At 38.4% G+C, this 14,649-nt stretch overlaps 2 protein-coding genes across 5 annotated transcripts in view; one reads left to right on the top strand and one right to left on the bottom strand.

The window, feature by feature from the left end:
• Positions 1–2,802: 2,802 nt before the first annotated feature.
• On the bottom strand, positions 2,803–9,836 carry LOC107552662 (transcription factor AP-2-alpha-like). Of its 3 annotated transcripts, XM_016234600.1 has the most exons (5): positions 9,183–9,836; positions 8,844–8,869; positions 7,336–7,406; positions 7,201–7,248; positions 2,803–3,308 (listed from the first exon to the last, which is right to left on the bottom strand). In XM_016234600.1, the coding sequence occupies exons 1-5, from the start codon at positions 9,329–9,331 to the stop codon at positions 2,871–2,873; spliced, it is 732 nt and encodes a 243-aa protein (XP_016090086.1). In that variant the 5' UTR covers positions 9,332–9,836; the 3' UTR covers positions 2,803–2,870. The 3 variants fall into 3 exon arrangements, with proteins under 3 accessions (XP_016090086.1, XP_016090087.1, XP_016090088.1); XM_016234601.1 differs by lacking the exon at positions 7,201–7,248 and having other exon boundaries at positions 2,804–3,308; positions 9,183–9,834; XM_016234602.1 differs by lacking the exon at positions 9,183–9,836 and having other exon boundaries at positions 2,814–3,308; positions 8,840–8,863.
• LOC107552663 (transmembrane protein 14C-like) overlaps positions 4,955–14,649 on the top strand; it is a 23,824-nt gene continuing 14,129 nt past the window's right edge. The window contains exon 1 of one of the 2 annotated variants that reach the window (XM_016234603.1): positions 4,955–5,036. In XM_016234603.1, coding sequence (XP_016090089.1) covers positions 5,004–5,036 — 33 coding nt within the window. In that variant the 5' untranslated portion in view covers positions 4,955–5,003. Of the gene's footprint in view, positions 5,037–10,929; positions 11,048–14,649 lie in introns of those variants that run through there. The other variant, XM_016234604.1, reaches the window with a different exon arrangement.

The raw sequence follows: 14,649 nt of genomic DNA, 5'->3' as shown, positions 1-14,649 counted from the left end.
GATTGTGATTTCCCTTAAAATGACTATTCATGACCGTTTTTCTGCGCCTGAACAGGAGGAACAGCCGGGTATCCTTTCTGAGAGAGCTATTGTGCCCGAGGTTAGAATCCCACACACAATCTGAGACGCAGCCAACAAAAACAGTCTTGACAGACAATGCCTCGCTTCACCTGCTGCTGCACTGTGCATTGCAATTATGCCAAGGACATGTACAGTTAGGCTCCGTTCATGTTATTTGAAAACAACTGCATCTGAGTCGAACAGACCGTCTGAGCACAGAAAAAAACTGTTTTAAACGAATAACCACTACGGTGAAATATTGTGCAGGCAGTTCTTTTCTCAGTGCCATGACAGAAGTCTGCTGTACATGAACAGAACACAGCAAGCTCGAATGGAGATTGATTTCCCGGCTCGTGCTATCAATAAACAATCAACCTCTATTTGAAAATGAGTTATGCAATGCACAAAATAAGCATACGTGTTCTGGCATGACATCTGCAAGTGTACCCAATGACTAAACTAATTGGAAAAGTAAAATTACGACATGGATGCTGCTTTTCTTTTAACGCCATTTTTAAGTGCCATGCCCTCAATTTTGTTAAAACGAACTGTAAAATGATTTCAACGAACTATAGATCTGCATTTTAATGACATAAATATTTAGCATAGTGACATTGTTTTTGGAGAAGTAAGGTGATGTCTACAAATAAATGCATGAAAATGGCAAATGCACTGAACCTTCAACTGGATTCTACATCTGACTGATTTAAAGAGCGCTCTTGCTCAAGGGCTAAAACTACACACATTCGCTTCAAACACGAAAGAGAATTCATTGTTTTCCGTGTCATTTGGCTTGGCAAAAAGCTCCCTGCAATATTTGAATGATCTTGTACTCTGAACCAAGAGGTGAAAGTAAGTTTTTTTTTTTATTGTACTTGAGGGAAACAATGGGTTCAACTGCTTATTGCATGGAGCAATCGTCAAGGGAGAGTTAAACTCAATTACAGTAACTGTGCTGAATAGAAAAGAGAGCGAGCGAGAGAGGAATACATCGCAGCGAGCAGTGAATAAAAAAAAGTAATGAATAAAAATCGACATGAAGCGTATCAAATATTTATTTAAAAAATAAAAAATAAAAAATTACGGGAAAATACTAATTCGTTACAGGTTGCGAATAATGCAAAAACATGTTAATTTACGAAACCATTTGGTTCCAAAATGCAGACATATTTATTAAAAGCTAGCTTATATAGATATACTATTGGCACATCTGTATTTAACGGAAAGCAAATTTCAATATGGTGTTAAATAAAATACGACAATTAAGCAAAAAAAAAAAACCTGTCATAAACAGTGACATGCGCATAGACATATAAATAGTTTCAATAGCACTCACTTCGATGCCAATAACATGTTTTTTCTTTGGACTTGTTCGTTTGGGTCGGAATGCTGTCGGTTCACGTATTCAGCTACCGCCTTGGCCGGAAACTCAGTCTCGCATACATAACCAAAATCTCTGGCCAGGTGCACCGCTTCACCTAGAAGAAAATAAGAGTCAGTATGTGTATGCTACTGTAATAAAATATTTCATAATTGTCATCTAGCCTAATTAACGTCCTCGACCATTGAGCAGGACATCGTTCTTTATCAATTCCGACATTGCTAACGCACATTTATTTTCTATTACCTAATAGATAATTGAATTCTGTCAAATGTGTGCGTCAAAATGTGCCCTCCTTGTGAGATTAACAGAACATAAGATACTGAACGATTGACACCCTGTCATTGATTCGTGGTCCTGCTATCAAATATTAGAATGTTGTTCTATATAAAACAGCTAAAACATCCGATACTCCGACTAGGTCTGTGTGTTTGGCTATTTTTCCCCCTTTGGTTTTAATTTCCTGAAACAGTTGGATTTTTACTGCGAGCCTTCCTGTCATAAGCCTAGAATCCGGAAGAACGCATGCGCCAATTAGCATCAAAGCTCAACTCTACTAAAACTGCTTTCCATAAAATGGAGCAGATCATAAACAATAACAGCACTTCAGAAAGCCAGTGTCCTCCGACTAAATCAGCGTCTGCTTGCGTGTCCACCACCCCCACCCCCTCGCCCTTATCTCGCAGGAATCATACATTTCTTCAGGCTCATTAGCATACAAGACTAAATTTCAATGAAGCACGATGAATATTACATTCAGTCTTCAGCGGCAATGATTAACAGGAACCAATGAACCGTTTCCAGCTTTCACCTTTAAAACCCATGGCACACCAAATACCACTGCACGGAATAATCACCTCCAACTTTGCAAGCAAAATGGATTTATTCAACAGCAATGGCATCTTCGCAGTGCAACATAATTAACTCATTTATATTTTATAATAGGCTTTCAACCTACAGGTCAACTGCATCAAGCAGACAAGGATAAAATCCACACATAATAATAATATAATAATAATAATATATTTTTCAAATATTTTTTTTTATTTCTCGCGCTATACCGTTTAAAATAGAACTTTATATCAAATTAGGTTCTTTCTAAACGGTTTTCCTCATAAAACATGCAACGTCATTGGCCATCAAGACAAAAATGTCGATCATAATTGACCACCACAAGCAAAATATACATTTAAATAGTATATTTACATTCAAACAACAATTTAAAAACTGCCACTTTTTTTTACCAACTTCACCAATTTATTCTGACAAAAACCGTTCTGTTGTGCATTAGGCTTAGCGTAATATATTTAATAAAACAACTTAAATAAGAACAATTTAAATATGTGACCCGATATTTGACTCTCCGAGATTCTAAAGAGAATAGCACCAAATAATGGAGTTGGGTTATGGAGGTGACATGTTATAAGATTTAAGCTTTTCTCCTTACCTGAACATCTTCTAAAGAGTGAGGTATTCCATGGATATGGATCGAATCCGTGAGTCCAGTCTCAATGCCGTGACCCGAGGGAAGTAGCACTTCTCTACGGTACTCTCTGCACAGCTGATGCGGTAACCCGCGGTGCTGGTGCAGCAGGCTGCTCTCCTGACTCTGCCGCTGGCCGGGCCAGCCCGGGTGCTGTGGCTGAGGCTGGGCGTGCAGAGAGTTGATGGAGTACGGGTCATTAACGTGAGAGTAAGGGTCCTGAGACTGCGGGTAGATGGGCTGGTAGGGTGGCGGAAAGTATGGCGGCTGGAAATCTGAATTGGGCGTGTGAGAGAGCGGAGGAGCGCTGGTGTACGGAGACTGGCCCACGCTGCCCAGTTGGGGTAACCGGGCTGTGCCATTGCTGGTCCCGTCGTGGCGATCCTTAGTAGAGAAATATATAGTGCTGTTTTAGTGCAGTTAATATATATATATATATATACAATTTTAAGGAGAAAAAATAGATAAACAGGAGTGATTTGTTATCGCACTTAGTAATTTATTTAAACAGAAATCCGAACATGCCTTTAATCTGGTCAAGAACAAAAATATCAAAACAACAACATTGTATTATAATTAGAATAATATCCATATAGAATAATATGTTATTCTACATTAAAATGTACATCCATTCAGCAATTGAAGATCCTACTGAGAGGCAAATAAAAATAATCAGAGCTCACATCACGTATTAAGTCTTTGTAATAGCATTTTATGCAACCAATTACAGATTGCATGATGGAACAGACACAACGACAGGATAAAAATAATTATACATAAATAAAAAACAAACAAACAATCGGAGAGTAAATGCTGAGCGCAGGCTTCAGATTTTTACTCCCGACAGTCACTCACCATCGCGGAAAAACTGTGCACTAACATCAGCGAGGATTTCCGAGGACTTCAAAAGACAAGAATTGTTTAAATTGCAAACGTGCAAATTAAATCAAGCCAACGATAATTGTAGGGCGAAGTGGCGGTGGCCAGCGTTCAAATAAAGCAATAATCCATCAGAATCTGGGTAAATTCCCACTGTTCTTCATCTGCTGTTTAGATGCAATGCTTTTCTCTAAAGTTTCTTAGATCCCCTTGGCGTCTCCCGGCTCTGTCAGTGAACTGTTCCCTCGCTTGAGCTCATGTTAGCACAGATCTGCCTCTTCCTCTGCCCTCCTAATGGTAGATATTCATGACTATTAATATTACACGAATACTTAATAAGAGAAGAATGGTCGGAAATCGAGCGTGAAGCGAGGAAGCAACTCAAGGCAGACTGCACTAAATGACGTCCATTGAATGGGGGAATCAGTATATCTAATCAGAGATGAGGAGAGAGAGAGAGAGTGAGTGGGAGAGAGAGGGAGAGGGAGACAAAAGAGGGACATTCTCCTGCGTCTGACGAATCAGAGAGCGGGGAAACATTTTAAAAGGTTCGAGGGCAAGCAAAAGTGAAAGAAAGACAGAACGAGGGGGGAAGAACACAAGCAAGGAAACAATGTGCACGTCTGATTCTGGTGAAAATCCAGCAAACGCTGAGGGCATCTGGGCTGGCACATTTTCACTGTTCACTGGATGTTCGTCTACCTCATTGTTTTTCACATTAGTCTTCGTCTGTTCGTGCTCCGTGGCCCACTAAAATCCCTCACCACGAGTTTAACAACGGCCAAGACACATCAACACACGCCGATGCAGCTTAACTCACCGCCAGAGCAAATATGCAACTAACTTTACGCATGTATACTCATTCTACACGCTTCCCTCTAAGCTTTCATGTCATAGGCGATTATTATGAAACAGCATGTAATTACTTATTACAATTAATGCGAGTCTGTGCGTCGAGAGAAAGAAACTCATAAGGACACGCGGAGTTCAGAGATTCTTTCCTGATCATGGCGTGTGTGATTCGCCAGAAACGAGCGAAAACACGTTTTACTGGCTTCACCACTCCGAAAACTACTCCCATATATTAGCCTACTGCATTCACCAAACAAATCATGCCAAATACTAGAGGGGAAGACAAGCAAGAACTAAAAAAAAAAGACAAATATATTTATTTTAAAACGAAATGATCCACTGCAATTGATGCGTTTGATTGTTTACCAAAACTTACCTTTGGTAAGTTTGTTTATTGTCTATTTTCATACACATTTCGATATTACAACGTTTTAATGTTTGTTTGTTTTTTTGTACTACAGAACGTCTACAGGCATTTAATGTGTGATACGTGTATGTTATTATTATTATTATTATTATTATTATTATTATTATTATTATGGAAAATTACATGTGTTCTGGATCATGCTGTATTGCAGTATGTTATTTATCACTTGTTCTTGTGTTGAATTCAATTGTACACACAGCAAGAAAAAAAAAAGCTTACCGATTTAAAAGTTAAACCTTTCAGAATTATGGTAAATATCATGCAATATTTGGTATTAAAAGCCTGGTTAAGCCGCTTACCTCGCAGTCTTCATATTTAATATTATCAGTTAATTTCCAAAGCATTTTCATTGGTTGTGGATAGAGTGAAGTGCGCCTTAGCTTGAGTTTGACACAGTGCACAAGGCTCGAGCTGCGCGCTCAGATCTCCCTCTAATGGTGGAAGAGAGAGACTCGAGCGCTACTGTAATAACCCTCATTAGCATATCAAGAGACCAAAGCCAATGAATATACACAGGTAGAAACTGCATCGAGAATTCCAGTAAGCTTTACTGAGTTCCATTTGTATTTCAAAAGGGAACTGTAAATGCAGGGGTTAAAATCAGTGGTGAAGGATGACTTCACATTTTCTTTTGAATTAATCATCCAATTGGTTTAACTCAGAGCGAAGTTAATATGCCAAGTACAACCCAAACCATTAGAAAGATTTTTCTTTTTTTTTCGTCATCTTCTTTTTTTATCAAAGGCCACACGCTTTGCATACATGCATTCTTCAAGAAGTTCTAGGTTTTCGACCCAAGAGCAACCTGTAAAATTGAGCAACCTAGATATTGAACAATGCTAAACTGCTGCAGCATGCACGTGATTTAGTGGGCAAAACCACACTGATTCCAGTCTGACAATTGTAAACTGTTGTTTTAATCATAGTGAGCCTGAGCCTGTAAAATACTCTCAATAGTGTTATGCAAAAAAGCCGATTCTCCAGTAGATATACATCTATTTAGAGCGTGTAACGTCGCAATTTGATAAATGTAAATAATTAACACAACAACATGGCTTGTTAAATGTGAATGAGGTCAGGAGACAGGTCGCCGAGTCTAAGGCGTTGTCTCTCTCTTATCTCCATTACCATTTTTGGTGGGGTGAGTCCAGTTGTCATTAATGAGAGGCCGAAAGAAACTGAAAGACACAATGACGATTAAGAGAGGCAAAGAAAACGCGCAATAGAAATAGATGGGTGTGCTGCTTTGTTGTTCGCTGCTTATTGATTGGGGGGTCCGCATCATTGAAACCAATCACACAAAAGAAAAGCAAAACTAGTCTTCATTCTTAGCACTATTTGGTAATCTTCAATGTGGGAAAATTGTCCATTCACAATATTCGTATCTAAATGGACATAGTCTGTCAGTTATTTATGGTGTTATATTGACAAAATAAATAACTGATTCGCGTTTATTTTCTGGTTTTCTTTCTTGTTTGTTTTATTTTATTTTATTTTTTACAATGTCATAATGGGAACAATCAACTTGAGGATCGTGTTTTATACACATACACACACACACACACACACACACACACACACAATAAAATAAAAAAATACACTGACTTATTATTGCAGGAAAAAATAGTTTATAGAGAAAATAATAAATAAATCAAGTCTTTCCCGTTCATGATACTATAGGAAAATGCGTTACGTAGGCCTGCACAAAATGACCAAATTACAATAATATCGGAAATGAGTGAGTCAAATTAAAATATTTACACCAGTGTGCAAAATGAAATAAACAGCCTGCGTATCCAATATCTAACAACAAATTTGGACTCTCTCACCAGCCACCCTGAGCGTGCTTTATTTTAGAGAAATCTGATCAAGAGATTATTTTTCACCGCTGTCTCGCCTTTACCTTCACCCTATCTTTCACCGTCTCGAACGCAAACCTACCTGCGTGAACTATACAGCTTTTGTGGTTAGCATTTTATTTACATTGGTTAATGACTAATACTGTCTGTAAAACCTTTCTGAAAAGTTACCGTGTAGACGACTTAATTCTCACTTATATACAAAAGTAAAACGTGCTCCTTCATCACCCTCATATACCTTATAAGGAAGATAACGTACCTGCCAGTCTCCCATTTTGCCCATTAATGACATTTTTGTGTCTTCTTTCTGAATGTGGTACATCACACAGTGTTATCTCATTGGGTCTTGTGTCCTTAAGCAAAATTCCACTTTACCTGAACAAAATCTACTCACCTGGCAATAAAAACAGAGGACCACCTCATGGCGCATGCGCTCTGCTACTGGCACGTGTAAGGCAACAACACCTAGAAAAGGTAAAAGCAGTGTTGAGATTCCTGCTGCACATTAGCTAGAAGAGAAAGCAGCGAGAGTGTGTTTTTTTCCAACCTGCTGTTTTAAGTGTCAAAATGTTAAAATCTTGTGCAGTCAGCATGCCTAAAAAGTATCAGTGTTTTCAGATTATATATTGTACATGCATCGTACATCGTGTGTTTTCAGATGACGTACTGTAGTTACATTCGTTGCCCCTAAAATAAAAGCTGTTTATTCCTTAAAAAAATAATCAAATACATTTTTACAAATTTAAGGTAGCACTGGTAATTTTTCACGCCATTGTTAACAGCATAATAATAATAATAATAATAATAATAATAATAGAACTAATGGACAAAAAGGGGGAACAGTTGTAAGCTTATGAAAATACAAAGTGTAGGCTAATAAAACAAATATCACTCATACAACAAATAACACATACCCCCACCCCCCAACTCTACATGCGGGTATTGGGAAATAACCAATAATAGGCCAAATGAGAAATAAGCCTATCCAGTAGCCAGTAGTTTTTTTTTTTTTTTTTACTATAGACCTACAGGCCAATATCAGAAGGACATCTGTTTATAGAAAGAATTTCAAAATGAAAATCAAACGTAAGTGCATTTAAATTAGACAGCAATTTCAAAAGGCGATAGACCTTTAAGCACAAATTAATGAAGTGCAGAAATGTATGCACTCGTTTCATACTGAAGCGTGTGGTCAGAGATATCATTGGGATCAAGAAAACAAATGTGTTTATATTTTAATACTTATAATTAAGTATAGCCTATAGCCTACAAACTGACATTTTATTACGAAAAATAGAACATGGAATTTTACGTTGATGTTGTTTCTTCAAAACACTCCATTAAAATGCAGGTCCGTCAAAAACAGCTCCGAGATTTGCTCATTCAAGACATCGGTTAGTTCTTGATCAATATTGACAGGACTACTGACAATTTCATTAAAATCATTTGTTAAACTTTTGTGCCAACTGCCAAGCATGAAATGTGAGTGACATTTTCTAGGCTAGAGAATATTGTCATGTAAATGTTCTCCCTCGAAATCACCTGAAGTTCTCCGGCGCCCTCTTTTGGACAAGAGTAGATACCCTTTTGTATTTAAGTCAGCAGGCTTTAGAGACCTGTCTATTCCACGTTTCAAGCACTTGATGCACTTGATGCATTTGACTGTTATAATTCCGAGAGAGACTCAAAATAGCTCTAATTTGCTAAAAATTATATTTATGAGCTTACTTTTAATGGGGGTTTAAAGGTATTGCAATCCAATAAAACATTAAACTTCATATATACGGTATGTTTCTCATTTTGGTCATCTGGCGCCATCTAACGATAATTTTTAAAACTGCAACAACACTACACTTTACTTTATTAATGTGGATTGCAAACAGAAAAAAAGGTCATACCTACGTGTCTGGTTGAATACTTGTTTAAAACTATCAAATAAAGAAAATAAATAAATAAAAAAGAGATTAGTTAGGAGGCGCAAGCATGCGTAATAAAATAAAACCACAGGTAATTTCAGTTTTTCTGATTTAATTTTAATGCCATGTAGCCAATAATAAGCATGATACATAATATTTTCCCAAAGAATCCCAGATCAGCTTTCCTGAAGACTTTGGACTGTTTCCAGATTAGCTACGTTTCACCATGGCAACAACAACAATGTTGTCCTAACTCTGCTACCGGAGAGTGTATCTAGACCACAGGGAACAGAAACACTGACATATTGTGAAAATATATGTTCACCTGTTTATTTGCTTGGTTAACCTGATTAGAAAATCTTTTGATGGAATGTTTTGTGGAGTCCATGGAGGGCAGCTCACCAACAGCATCCAGGTGAAAACAGGAGTTAGACAAAGATGCCTGTTGTCACCCTTCCTGTTTCGTTTTGCCATTGACTGGATTATGGAGGAATCCACTAGAGAGTGAAGGAACTGAATCCAGTTGGCCACATGGACCCAGCTCGAGGATCTGGACTTTGCTGACGACCTTGTAGGCCTACTTCTCTCCCACAACAAACAGCAGATGCAAGAAAGAACTGATGTAGTGATAAATATTTCATCTCAGATTGGCCTCACCGTTAACAGAGATAAGACCAAGATCCTCAAGATAAAATCCACAAGTTAGGATCCAGTCATGCTGAATGGAAGTCCCCTGAAAAAAGTCCAGTCCTTCACCTTGGGCAACAGCATCACTGACCAATGGCACAGATGCAGATTTCAAGGCAAGGATTGGCTAAGCAAAAGCTGCCTGCATGTAGCTCAAGAACATCTGGAGCTCCAGAGACCTGTCCTCGGCAACTAAGATCTGCCTGTTCAACTCTATAACGTGAAGCCAGTGTTGCTGTTTGGAGCTGAAACCTGGAGGATGACAAAAATGACCATCAGTAATGTGCAAACCTTCATCAACAGCTGTCTCAGAAGGATTCTCCAGATTTGCTGGCCTGACACCAACAGTGATACCAACCTCTGGGAAATGACCCACAAACTCCCCTGCTGAAGAAGAAATCATGAAGAAAAGATTAGTTTGAATAGGGCACTTCAGTGGAATTTAAGTGGAACCACCAAGGAAAACAAAGAAGATGCCGTCCAAGAAACACCTGGCAACATGACCTCAAGGCTGACATCAACAAGATGGGCTATACACCTGTAACCAGTAGGAAGGAATTGCCTAATACAGAGAATTCAGAAGGTGTGTGGTTGGTGGCCTATACCATGACAAGGTTGACGGGCTTAAGTAAGAAAGTTATTTGTTTGATTTTAATAATGTCTCTTAGTTGGTGAAAAACATTGCTATCATTATTCATTTCCATTATTTTTACATTTATTCATTTAACAGACACTTTTATCCAAAGTAAAAAAGAGGAATACAACAAGCAATTCCTCATAAAGAGAGGTGTGACGTGGGTTTCTTTAGGCTTTTTGAAGACCAGGCATGCTGCATTCTCAATAATTTGTAGAGGTTTGATTGCACATGAGTCCAGCCAGAAGAGCATTGCCGTATAGTCCAGCCTAGAAACTACAATGGCCTGGACAAGAAGTTGTGCAGTATGGTTCAAGTAACAGCTGAGCCAGGAGACCTTTCTGTGTGGCATTTGCATGTCTATGTGGGTTTTTATAAATCGTATATTCTACTGCCCTACACCAACCTACCCCTAGCAGAAAACTTTCTGCAATTTTACAATTAAAAAAAACCCCAAAACAACTTAGTTTACTTTATTTTTTGACCAGTTTTACAAATGATAACGTCCCCAAAGGGAGGTTTTTGGAGATTTTGTCAGGTTAAGCTCACTTTTGGGTACACATTTGTCCCCAATATATGGTTAAGTAGGTACACACACACGCATCGTGTGTGTGCGTGTGCTATAAAATTCACAGTATTTCTCCGTTGCGGGGAAAGTCGTGCACCATACATAATTTCTGTTGGTGAAATTCAGAGAGGAGGGTTGAAGTTAACTTCATTTCCCATAAGTCAACTTGAGAAACATTGCAACACGTACGTCAGGAACGTAAGTTTTCATTGGCGTTTCAGAACGTTTGCGCAGCACACAACAAGTCGACCGCGAGCACCACCAGGCAAGGACTTTCGTCAGAACAGATTCTCAGGCAGCGGTATTTACTTTAATATTTGTATTATAGTAGTGTAATGAATGTAGAATAGACTTTTTCGAGTAACACCATTCAATGTTTTGTGTAAAAATGTGTCAGTCTGTGCACTCACAGCTGACAGCAGAAATGCAGTTTATGAACCGGACATGCGCAGATCTAAGATCAACTATAGGTAATCGGTGCAGCCAGCATGTGTGTGTTTGAATATATGGTTTATGAGGACACTGTGTGTGTAATGTAAAATGTAGTGATGGGAAACCGAGGCTTTCTGAACCATTTGCGGCTTTGGGGTAACGGTTCATTACTCGAAGCTTTTTAACACAGTGCGCATTAGCGACATCTGGTGGCCAGACTCGGTTTCTCGTTTCTCCAGCATATCAGAATCAGAATCAGAATGAGCTTTATTGCCAGGTATGTTTACACATACGAGGAATTTGTTTTAGTGACAGAAGCTCCACAGTGCAACAGAATGACAGTGACAAGACAGGACACAAATAATAAAAAAGAATAATATAAAAATAGACAATGTACAAAAAAGCAAAAACACAATATATAATATAGACAATTTTGTATGTACAGGTATGATATGGGCAAATTTGAAATGTAAATAAGTATGTGTGTTAAATAAATAATGTTATTTAACAGATAATTTATCTAATGAAACATCGCGATGTTTTGAAAAAGTTTTTAATCTGTGCCAACTCGTGTCATGCGTAGTCCAGTCAGTGGATTCACATATTGATCAATAATATAAAATACACAAGTGTGTTATTATAATTAATAATTGACGTGAGTAGTAGCAAAATATTTTGGGTGAGCTGTTTGGGGTCTCTGAGACCCCAGCTAGAACATTAGAAAATGCAATAGAGTTGTGACGTGCATTCAGTTTCTGTCTGGTGTTGAGGTTATTCTAAACTATTCTACTGAATCCCAAATAAGTGTGTACACACTAGTGATGCGCGGATGGCGCTTATATCCGCGGGCGCTGCGGATAATCCGCGGATCGGCTGGGTCGGATAATAAAAAAATGCATTCTGATTATTTGCGGGTGTGTCGCGGGTGGATCAAATAAATAATTAATGTGCAAGTATTAACTACATTTTCTAAATTATGAACGTGTTTTAAATAGGCTACAGAAATTGAATAAACTGTAAATTAACATTATTTAGTCACGAGCAGTAAGGGATTTTCTCTGTCTTTTGTTGTTTGATTAACATTAATAAAAGACGGCACATCTTTATTAGGCTGCTGTCACAAGACTTATTTCACGGATCCAATACTGATACCCATGCGTTTTATTTAGCAACTGTTTACATCAACTTAAGACAAACCCGACAGTACTTTCTCAATTTGGTTCTCGCAGTACGCGCTTTGGATGTGACTGTGAGCGCACGCGCCTCTGGAGAGCGCGAGTACCGAATGGCTTAAAAAGATATGAAAATAATAAATGTTTGTGACGATGCAACAATGACCGATTAGGCAATTGACAATTCTGTCAACTGTCCCGAAACGCGAGCTAAAGTCTTCTATCGCAGCGTGCAGCAGCTCTAGATGCGTCGATGTGAAGCGAAAGTCAAAGAGAGAAGACGCGGTACAGCTGAATCACTCACGCTGTTTTCATCTGATGGTTTGTGTGGATTTATTTACTCATCTAACCTACACGCTATATTGAATAAAGGTTTTGCAGTAATCTCCCTCATTTTAAAGTCGAAAGCTGTGGGAATGAGTAATGCGATGTATGCGCAATCCCGCAACGAAATTTGCCACGCCCTTAATTATGCAGAATTTTAAGGCTTAATGTAATTTAAACGGATGAGTTATAAAAAAATTCACCCCCCTCACAGTTGTCATGAAGGCCAAAATTAGCTATATAGACCAAAATAATTTTTTGAACCAGGCTGCAAACATGTTTTTTTCTGCTGTAAAATTGGGCATTTTAACATGGGGAGTCTATTGTATTGCCTCCCTTTTGCAGCCAGCCTCTAGCGGCCAGTTGACGAATTACACTTTAAGTCACTTCCTTGTTGGCTTCACGAGAGAGAGGTTGCCGCTTGGTACACACACACACATCCAAGTCAATGTAAAGTCAAACACAAGAGTCATGCGAAGCGCTGATTTTTTTCAAACCAGCTGGCCCGACCTTCGATACTGCATGACCAGGGCCTAAAACTAACTTTTTACATTTACATTTACATTTAGTCATTTAGCAGACGCTTGCGCTGTTGATCTTGTTGTGGAAGTATGAAGATTTGGCAGTATGGACTTCAGCAGAGAAAGATGAAAGCAAAGACTGATACATACTTAGGTCTGACGGATCTTTTGATTTGCACCATTTTCTCTCAGCTGCCCTGAGTTTGGTCCGATGTTCACGAAGAACATCGGATAACCAGGAGTTTGACGGGGTAGCCCGTGCTGGTCTGGAGGAGAGAGGACAAATATCATCTAGACAAGAGGTTAAAGTAGAACATAAAGTGTCAGTTGCTGCATTCACATCCAGAGATGATAAATGGGTAGGTGAGGGAAGAGAGGAGGATGCAACGGAGGAAAGATGGCAACTTTTTGCCACACAATGGCGTGATAACATTTACCGGCCAAAAATTTTTTTTACCGGCCATGAAACTCTTTTTGCAAAAACAGGCAGTCATTGCACTACAATGACTAAACATATTTACAATGTTTTTAATTTTCCCTTTCCTTTACTTACAAGAAAAAAACAATACAAAATTTATTGATTTATCTTTTTTTTGTCCCTAAAAAGCATTGTCCTTTGCATGCTTTCAGCAAACGGAGCAGGCCATCGTGTTATGCCTGTTTCACACATACTCAGTTTGCAGTGTGTATGTGGTGCATATTTTTTCCGCACCCATGTTAACGGATTAGAGAAGGGCTATTCAATTAGTGTCATTTGAGGGCTGGATTATCGAATTGAAAATTTGAATGGGGCCAAGGGGGTGGGGGCCATCCCGATCTCTTTCTGGGGGGACCTATACAATTAGAAATTAAATTGAAATCTAAAATCTATAAAAGGTTAACATTAAGTGCTGTCTTTCAATCAATTAAAAAAAAAAAATCACACATTTTTCTGTAGTTAATCATGATTAATCACATTTTAATATTGTCATAATTTCACAATGAACCTCCAAATTAATGTAGAAACAACATAAAGATTTTAAAGATCTTTTTACTAAGTAGCCTATTATTAAAGGGGTCATATGACGTTGCTAAAAAGAACATTACGATATTGACCCAACTATAAAACAATGTTTTTTTCTTGGAAATACATCTGAAAAAACGCGGTCGTCTTATATTCAGGGTCTAGACTTTGACATGTCAATAATACACCCACAACAATAGGTGTCGCCAAATACGCATAAAACGAGTGTGCCATGAAATACGTAATGTAATGCGTGCTGTAAAGATCGCGAGTAAAAACAAAGGAAAAAGAAAACCTTACAGCTGCATGAGTCGTGACTGTCAGGTTAGCCTGATGGGACCAAACTCCCTTTGTAATTTTAAAATGTAAGACAGTACCCAGATTTGAAGACTACAGTAAGATTTAACTTCTACGGCTACTATTAGATGGATAGCCTAAATGTCCTAATTCA

Source organism: Sinocyclocheilus grahami, unplaced genomic scaffold (assembly GCF_001515645.1).
Source record: "Sinocyclocheilus grahami isolate Dianchi unplaced genomic scaffold, SAMN03320097.WGS_v1.1 scaffold455.1, whole genome shotgun sequence".
Classification (NCBI taxonomy): domain Eukaryota; kingdom Metazoa; phylum Chordata; class Actinopteri; order Cypriniformes; family Cyprinidae; genus Sinocyclocheilus; species Sinocyclocheilus grahami.
Note: the sequence above shows the minus strand (reverse complement) of the source record. Positions and strands in the feature narration are given on the sequence as shown.

Excerpts from the sequence above, each read along its gene's own strand:
- LOC107552662 (XM_016234600.1), bottom strand. The coding sequence starts at position 9,331 with ATGGCAAAACGAAACAGGAAGGGTGACAACAGGCATCTTTGTCTAACT. Across the intron at positions 7,249-7,335 it reads TCCTCTGTTTTTATTGCCAG|AAAGAAGACACAAAAATGTC; the intron begins GTGAGTAGATTT and ends TACCACATTCAG. Across the intron at positions 3,309-7,200 it reads GCAAAATGGGAGACTGGCAG|GATCGCCACGACGGGACCAG; the intron begins GTACGTTATCTT and ends TTCTCTACTAAG.